Below are 8,699 nucleotides of genomic sequence, written 5' to 3'. Positions count from 1 at the left end.
TCTCCTGACAGCAATGGTCTCTCACCAGATTCTGTGAGTGAAAGATTCATCAAATGAGACCAAGAGTGAATAAGACGACAGGGGAAATAGCCAAGTCTGAGAGGCCTTTTTTTGAATACCTCCAAAGCCAAAGTCTATTCTGCAGTGTGTGGTTAGCTAACCAGAAACAGTTACATAATCTCCACTCATTCTCCATTGTCTCTCCAAGGCATTGCCTGCATATATCATCATGATTCTCTCAAAAGCATACTAGCTCTCCGAATGGAAAGATGCCATTCCAGGTGCCCTGCACATGTGTCAAATAGCGCCCCCCCTAAAGTGGTCACCAACCTTTAATCTGTATTCTCAGAACTTTTGCTTTTTCTTGACTCTTTACGCATTTTTCTAAATGGAAAAGTCTGGAAAAGACTTTAGAGAAATATTTGTTAGATTTTAACTATTCTTCCAAACTAGCCAAGTGCCTCTCACATTAATAAATGTTTGTTGAATTAAATTGAATTGTGGAACTATAATACAAAAATTTATATGATAAAAGCATAGGAGAAGAGAAAAATACTACATCAGATTTAACTAAAAAAAAAAGATCATTACCAATTGTAGAAATCAAGGGTGGCTTCATGGAGGAGGTGACATTTGTGCTGAGTCTTAAAGAATTGGCAGAATTTTAACAGGTTGATATGGGGAGAGAAGACATATCAGGTATAGGAAAATGGTTTAAGAAAAGACATGGAAGTGGAAAATGTTGGGACATAAGTAGTGAAAGGCTAGCAGCATGGATGGAACTTAAAGGTGAACACATATAGTGGGAGATCTAAACCTGGGGTCCATGGACTCCTTCCACAAATAGTTTTCAGGGGGGGAATGAACTAGAATGACATAAAAATTGTATCTTTATTTTCTCTAACCTCTGATTTCCTTTGTGGTCCTATGGATTTTATCTGATGCATTTACAAACATTACTCTGAAAAAGATCCCATAGGTTTCACCTGACTCCCAAAAAGGTCCATAATACAAAAGTCTAAAAAAGGAGGTTGGTGCTAGATTGTGGAGGGCCTTTAATATCAGACTAAGGAGTTTGAGCATTAGCCTATAGGCCAGGGATTCTTAACCTTCTATGGACCATTTTGGCAGTCTAGTGAAGCCTATAGATCTCTTCTCAGAATAATATTTTTAAATGCATGAAATAACATACATTGGATTTCGAAGGAAGGCAAAGGTTAGTCAATATAAAGATGTGATTTTTCTTCATCCAAGTTCATGGGCCTCTGAAATCTATCTATGATATTTGTTGACCCCAGTTTAAGAATCCTTGCCAGAACAATAGGGAGCTCCTGTAAACTTTGGATATATACAAAGTTTTTGGATATATGTAAGTGTTTTAGGAAGGTTAAACTGGCAGTATGTGAGTCTGTGTGGCACAATGGACAGAGAACTGGCCTCTGAGACAGGAAAACCTAGATTCAAATCTTACTTTTGACTCAATCTGGCTGAGTTATAATGGACAAGTCACTTAACCTCTTGGTATTTCAAAAGAAAATTAATTCTCCAAGATGCTAAACCACATGGCACATGGGCAACTTATGTTGGTAGAGAAAATTTCCTCATTAGGATGTCCCTATCCCAATGAAATCATAACCTATCAAAAAATTTTGGTGGCATTGTAAGGACAGATTGGAATAAGTAGTAACTAGTTATGGGGAAAATAAACTATTATACCCATCCAGACATAGATGATGCAATTTGTCTACACATGTGTCTGTGTGCACCAGTCTAATGTGTCTATAATTATACTAACAGATAATTGCTAAACTACCATTCATCTCTCCTTTTCAATTAGCTAAGTTCTTAAATGAAACTTGAGACACATTTAAGTCTGAGAACTCTCTTCCCTCCAAAACATGTGTTTTTAAAGTTAGTGTTTGAGTTTGTGATGTTTATGTATGGTTTTGTGCATTGTAAAAGTTTGTCATTAAAGGGAGCTCTGAGACAGATGTGAACTAACCGTTACTTTAAAACAAGAAGCTTTTCATTTTTTCCTGCAAACGCATAACACTCTAGAAGCTAGGGGTCTGATGTTTTTTCTTCTAGCCTTCTTCTGAGTCATTCAGGTAGAGGGTGTGTACACCAATAGAAACTAGACAGCAGAGGAAGATACGTTTCTTGACATCTTCTGAAGAGCGGGTACATAGAATCACAGGATCTTAAGGGAAGTAAATATGCTAACTACATATGTTTTATCTGGACTCTGCCCATGTTCTTAGATGGTAAAGTTAAAAAAAAGTACAGCAGGGGAGAGGGGAGTCTAAAGGCTAAGTAGAGTGTTGTTTGGCTTTGACTTTCTTACCAGGTAGAGTGATGCAAGAAGGGAAGACCTACTGCTGTTTGGGGGGACTGAGAGGGCCCCTGGCAGGAGAGTAAGCCTGGGTTTTCTTTTTTTCAGTTTCTAGGCATTGACTCCACAGTCAACCCCCTGCAATTCTCCTCTTCATTTAAAGACATTTTTTGTAATCTACCAATTCAAAATGGAACAGGGAGAGGGAGGGAGGGGGAAGAGGAAGAGAGATCAACAGACAAAGGGAGGGACCGGCAGAGATGGAAAGAGAGAGACAGAAATAGAGAGACAGGCAGAGAGACAGAGGCAGAGGAGAGGGAGAGACAGATAAAAGAAACAGACACAGAGACAGAGAAGGAGAATGGTATGGGAAGCGAAGAGGAGAAAACAGAATGACAAGAATATGAGACCTGGAAAGGATCTGAGAGACCAAATTTAGCCCAGTCTTCTCATTTTATAGATAAGGGCATTGAGGACCAGAGAGGTAAAGGGATTTGTTGATCTGCCCAAGAGTCTTGCCCCTACATCCCACTTTTTCTGCTCTTGACCTTTATCCCACTTTGGACAGACATGGAAGTATCCCCTTCCATCCCCCTCCGTTCTTCCCATCATCCCGGGCTATCTCTCTTTCTTCTCATTTCCCATTTCTCTTGTGACGCGATGCTGTGGCATTTCACTCAACAAGAACCAATTTTCCCCCCCCTCTGCCCACAATCTCTGCCCCTCCTCCCCTCCCCAAGATGTTCATCCTAGCCAACCTCAAAAGAGAACTGGTAGTGAGTGTGGCGGAAAAAGAAATGGAGCAAGAAAGGGAAACGAGGGACATTCTTCGAGTCCTGCCTATCCAGCTTGCCTGAATCAAAGACCACTTTGCCACCCCCTCTCTCCCAGGCCCTCCCCACTTTTCTCTCAAGCGCTGACCCTGGCTCTTGGAAGCGTCTTTTTGGTTCCCAGCGCCTCCCTTCCTATACCCTGTGGTTACTCCCCAGCAGCCCAGTTCTGGGACCTTGGTTAATAGATCCTGGGGGCGAGTATGGGGAGGAGAGGAGAGGAAAGAAGGCTGCGTGGAAATGACTTCTGGGAGAGAGTGGGAATGTGCAGGGGGTTGGGAGGAGGCTGGAAGGAGGCAGTCTAGGGGTTTGCTTAGGACAACCCAGTGTTAGGCATCCAAACACTTAGAAAAAAGAGAAGTTTTCCAAAGCTCTCAGCCTCTCCCTCCCCCACTCTCTTTTCAAAAGAGTAGCGCTACCCGGTGCGATGGCCGCTAAAGGACCGTGATTTATGCATTATAGCTTCAAGGGGGCCCCTAGGCTCCTCCTCCTAAGCTAGGTCTGGTTGGTGGTTTGAGTCCCCCTCCTCTCGGTCTCCCCTCCCACCAACCCAGCTCCTTTCCTGAAGAGTCCAGAGTTACTATTCAGATCCAGAGGAGCCCCAGCTGCCAGAGGAGGGGGTGAGAGATTAGATACGTTAACCCCTCCCAGTCCCTCCCTAAACCTGCAGCAGAAGAAAACACATACACGCCAGTGTGACCACCAGTACAGTTGGTTAAGCTGGCTGGACTGGGCTCCATCTCCTGCCTGCACCTCCCGGACTGGCTGGAAAGCGCTTAGTTGGAGAGCGAGGCGAAGGAGGGTGGGGACCCCTTGGTGAAGGAAGTTTCGTAGCGAGGGTTGAATTCATTCTGGGGCAGCAAGATGCCAGGCACGAACTCCTGTCGACCAGAAGCATTTAAAAACGAACTTTGTCCTGCCTGAGCGAGGTAAGAGCTCTGGGGAGCAACGTGGACTGGGGGAAGACGGGAGGGAGCCCAGGACTTGAATGGGCTTTGGTCGCAAACTGTTGAAAGCAAACTTTGGCTTTGGATGTGAAGTTTTAAAACGCTCGCGCATGCATTAATGTTGTTATTATTCGTATTGAAAACTATATATCTGGGCGATTCTCTCACCTAGGAAGGCGAATCAGACAGGCTGACCCTGCTGACTCCCTTACCTGCCACAAGTTTTTGGAGGCATTTATAGTCGTGATTTACAAGAGTTTAAGGGTTGCCAAATCGAAATTGGACGAAAGGCTGGGAAAATCTGCGGGTGGTCAGCCGAGAGGAAGGAAAAGGGGGAGGGGGTCATTGTTGAAAACCCAATAGACAACGCTAGCAGAAAAAGTGCTAAAAAGAATACCATCTTGCTCTCTACTGGGTCCCATTGCAGAATTCGTTGGGGTGTCCACGAAGTGCGTGCAGAGAAATCTCTACTCATCCAAGAGAGTGACTACGTTAGTTCTTACATGGTCCATTTCTTACCTAGCTATCATTGTTGCTGCATTGCCTTTAGCATATTAAGAAATTTCACTTTCTAGTTTTGTGATACCCCCTTGGCCTTTTTCCTCCTCACTTTCTGGTTCATTGAGAGACCCCCACTTTTTTTTTTTAACAGGGGATGGTGATGGGAGATTGCTTATGGTGTGCATTGAAATCTGTTAAAACGTTCAGTTATTTGAGTTTCTTGAAAATAGTTTTGGAGTAGAACATCAGAACGTGATGACCTGCATTGTCATTCTAACTATAACATGATTTTTTTTTTCTAACTAGAAAAGAAGCTAAAAAACTTATGCAATCTATTTATTAGTGTTCTCAAACGTTGAGGTCTGCTGAATTCCCTTTGTTATGAATGGATTTCACTAAGTTTCTTTAAATTTCTGTGTACTGCCCTACTACTGCTTTCAAAGGTTGCGCAAAAGGGGGGGGGGGGAGAGCTTCATTTTCAGTTCTAAGCTTTCCTGTTTACAGCTTAGGCTGCTGTTGGCCTTGCTTCGCTCACCTCACTGGAGCCTCACACTAGTGATCTTCACTGCACACCTGCTTCTAGAGGATGCTATTAATAGAGTGAAAAGAATGATTGAGTTTATGAGCAGATTTTCTTGAGAAATTCATACATAACAATTAGGTAGTCGTTTCTCCTTTTTAGGAAGGGAAGGGGACGAGGTGGCAGTGCTCCACTACCCCTCCCCCCCACCCCCATCCCCTAGTAGGTTTCTGAAGTTGAGGTTTAATTGCCTAGACTGGAGTTTAGTGAGATGGCTCGTGAAGCAGCTGAAAGTGGGGAGGGGAGGGGATAAGGGGGATTTTACCCAGAGAGGGACTCAGGAGAGGTCTGGAATACTTGGAAATGCAGTGTGATCTACTACAAGCATTCCGAGGTTTAGTCTAAAAAGTCTTCCCTGATTCATTCTGTCCAGTTTTGGCGGTGGTGGGGCAGGGGAGGGAGGAAAATGCGGGATTTTATTTTTCGGATTGGGGAAAATTGAGGACTGTTTGCAAAAGTTGGACAATTCGATTCCTTGTAGGTTCTTTCCCCTTCTTTCCCCTCTCTCTGAACATGGACAGAGCCACGGCTGTAGCTCGGGTAAATTATGCCAACGTGATGTGCCCTTTTTTCTGACTCTCTCCTCTTTGTGCCTTGTTTAGGGCCGCGGTCTTCGAGGCACCCTCAGCAGGGGAAGGGCTACAGAAAAGCCTGGCCACCGCTCACAGTACCAGCCGGGCATTGAAGCCTCGCTCGACTTTGCCCTCTAGCGTCCAGCTGGGGAGGTGACGCATTGGCCGGCTGCAGGCCTTTCTCCCAGCACCATGGGCTCCACCAGTGTGCCGTCGGTCAAGGCCATTCCCAGCTTGGTCTCTGACTATGTCAACTATGACATCATCGTCAAGCATTACAACTACACGGGAAAGCTGAACTCCAGCGCGGAGAGCGGCCTCAAAGTGACCTCGGGGTTATTCATCCTTATCTGCTGCTTCATTATCCTGGAGAACATTTTCGTCCTTCTGACCATCTGGAAAACCAAGAAGTTCCACCGGCCTATGTACTATTTCATTGGGAACTTAGCCCTGTCGGACCTGCTGGCCGGGGTGGCCTATACAGCCAACCTCCTTCTCTCTGGGGCCACCACCTACAAACTCACTCCAGCGCAGTGGTTCCTGCGGGAGGGTAGTATGTTCGTGGCCCTGTCGGCCTCAGTGTTCAGCTTGCTGGCCATTGCCATCGAACGCTACATCACCATGCTGAAGATGAAGCTGCACAACGGTAGCAACAGTTTCCGCTCCTTCATGCTCATCAGTGCCTGCTGGGTCATCTCGCTGATCCTGGGGGGCCTGCCCATCATGGGCTGGAACTGCATTAGCTCCTTACACAGCTGCTCCACCGTGCTGCCCCTCTACCACAAGCACTATATCCTGTTCTGCACCACCGTCTTCACCCTGCTCCTCCTCTCCATCGTCATCCTCTACTGCCGGATCTATTCCCTGGTCAGGACTCGGAGCCGCCGGCTGACCTTCCGCAAGAACATTTCGAAGGCCAGCAGGAGCTCGGAGAAGTCGCTTGCGCTCCTCAAGACGGTTATCATCGTCCTGAGCGCTTTCATAGCCTGCTGGTCTCCGCTCTTCATCTTGCTCCTTCTGGACGTGGGCTGCAAGGTGAACACGTGTAAAATCCTCTACAAGGCGGAGTATTTCTTGGTGTTGGCGGTGCTCAACTCGGCCACCAACCCCATCATTTACACGCTGACCAACAAGGAGATGCGGAGGGCCTTCGTCCGCATCATGTCTTGCTGCAAGTGCCCAAGCAGGGACTCGGGGGCCAAGTTCAAGCGGCCCATCATAGGCGGCATGGAGTTCAGCCGCAGCAAATCCGACAATTCCTCCCACCCGCAAAAGGACGACGGCGACAACCCAGAGACGATCATGTCCTCTGGGAACGTTAATTCCTCTTCCTAAACCTGAACTCTGCTGTAGGCCTACAGGGGGTGCTGTGTTGAGGCCTCCCCCTCCCAATCCCACACTTTGTTGGAAAAGTTCTATTGGGGTTCTAGGGCGCGATCCTACCCCACCCCAACGGGTGGTGCCGCAGGGCCCTAGGAAGCAAGGGAGGGAGGGAAGGAAGGAAGAGCCGAAAGAGCCAGCGTGGTGGTGCTGGTGGGCGGTGGGGAGTTTTGGTCCACGCGAACAATGCACCGGGAAGGGTGGAGCTCTGTCCCTGAGAGACAGACTGTCCTGGCTCGGAATACATTTCCTCTCTGGAACTTGTTTTGACTTTGCACTGAGTCTGACTAAGTTCTAACATTGTCAGGCTCCTGAAGGTTTCAGTTGGCTGTTTCTTGAAGTCTTGACCAATGTCCCTATGTGAAAGCGTCTGTTTGGGTCTTTGGGCTTTCCTTTGTTGGGAGTGGGAAACAAGAAAGAAGTTGGTTCCCTCTGCCCTAGTTTCTGTCAAGATGGTTTGTATCCCCCGTCCCCCCTTTCCCAGGTGACTCTCCCTTTCCATCCACCTCTAACCCTGTTGTATCTCCACTCCTCCAACCCTTCCTCCACTGTTCCTTACTCCAAGATTTTTCATTGCCTGTATTAACTTCTTGGCTTCCGCGGGAGGGGGAGGGGAAGAGGAGGGGAGCACACTTCATCTCTGGGCCAGCTGCAGTAGTAAGTCCCCCTACACTCACCTGTGAGGCAGCTGAGACTTTTAGATGTCACGTAATTTCAGTCGCTGAGTCCAAAGTTCCCGCTTTAGCCTGAGCTAAAGCTAAAATTTGATTGGAGCCAGGTTCGTTGTTTTGTTTTTGGGTGCCATTTCTTGATATCTTTTAATGACATGAGTTGCCTTATCCTAGCTCCTGTGGTTGAAAGCTGGAGAAAGGAGGTCCAGTTTATCTAAATATTAGTTTATTTGAGGGTAGTTATTTTGAGGCTCCAATCTTTGACCCCAGTGTCTTGGAAAGGTCAAAAAAACTGACAAATGGAAGCGTTCTTTTGAATTCTGTAATCCACCAGATATCTCTCTGACTTCTAAATGCCCCTGCATAACACTTGGCATATCTGTTCTTTGGCACTTATGTTGATGCTCTGTTGTGTTTCATAAGGTTCCTCAGCTTTTTGAACGGAGAAGTGTTGGTGTTTGATCGATCTGTGTTCAGATTTCCTTTCCATGTTCTTTGAATGTATTTGTTTCTGCATCTTTTGTTTTACTGGATTTTTTTTCTAACCTGTGTTAACAGAATTGAATGTGTACATGTGTTAACAATATGCAGGTCTTCTGTGCCCTAGAGCATTACTGTAACAGACAGGGACACTTCAGGTGGCTCCCTCAGAATATCACATTACTATACCGTTACTGGGGAGCTGTAGAAACTTGGTTTTGTAAAAAGAGTAAAATAAAGATATATCTCTGCATCTGTAGTATGGTTTCCAGTGCAATTAAAATGAGGATTTTCTTGTTTTGTTTTGTTTTTAAGATAGTATTTAAAAGATGTCTGACTTTTATGATTCAATTTGCACATAGCTCTATCTACTTTTAAACATTAATAAACTGATTTTTAAAAAAAA

General features: G+C 45.8%; 1 protein-coding gene across 2 annotated transcripts; it reads left to right on the top strand.

Annotated features, from left to right (window-relative positions):
* The first annotated feature begins 3,713 nt into the window (after nucleotides 1–3,713).
* S1PR1 (sphingosine-1-phosphate receptor 1) lies at nucleotides 3,714–8,474 on the top strand. 2 transcript variants are annotated; one of them, XM_069090515.1, is made up of 2 exons: nucleotides 3,714–4,091; nucleotides 5,793–8,474. In XM_069090515.1, the coding sequence occupies exon 2, from the start codon at nucleotides 5,955–5,957 to the stop codon at nucleotides 7,095–7,097; it is 1,143 nt and encodes a 380-aa protein (XP_068946616.1). In that variant the 5' UTR covers nucleotides 3,714–4,091; nucleotides 5,793–5,954; the 3' UTR covers nucleotides 7,098–8,474. The 2 variants fall into 2 exon arrangements, with proteins under 2 accessions (XP_068946616.1, XP_068946617.1); XM_069090516.1 differs by lacking the exon at nucleotides 3,714–4,091 and adding an exon at nucleotides 4,506–4,600.
* Nucleotides 8,475–8,699: the final 225 nt, after the last annotated feature.

This window comes from Petaurus breviceps, unplaced genomic scaffold (assembly GCF_028583685.1).
Source record: "Petaurus breviceps papuanus isolate PSGF00001 unplaced genomic scaffold, PetGlider_PUasm1.0 186, whole genome shotgun sequence".
NCBI lineage: Eukaryota > Metazoa > Chordata > Mammalia > Diprotodontia > Petauridae > Petaurus > Petaurus breviceps.
This window is presented reverse-complemented; position numbering and strand designations above follow the sequence as displayed.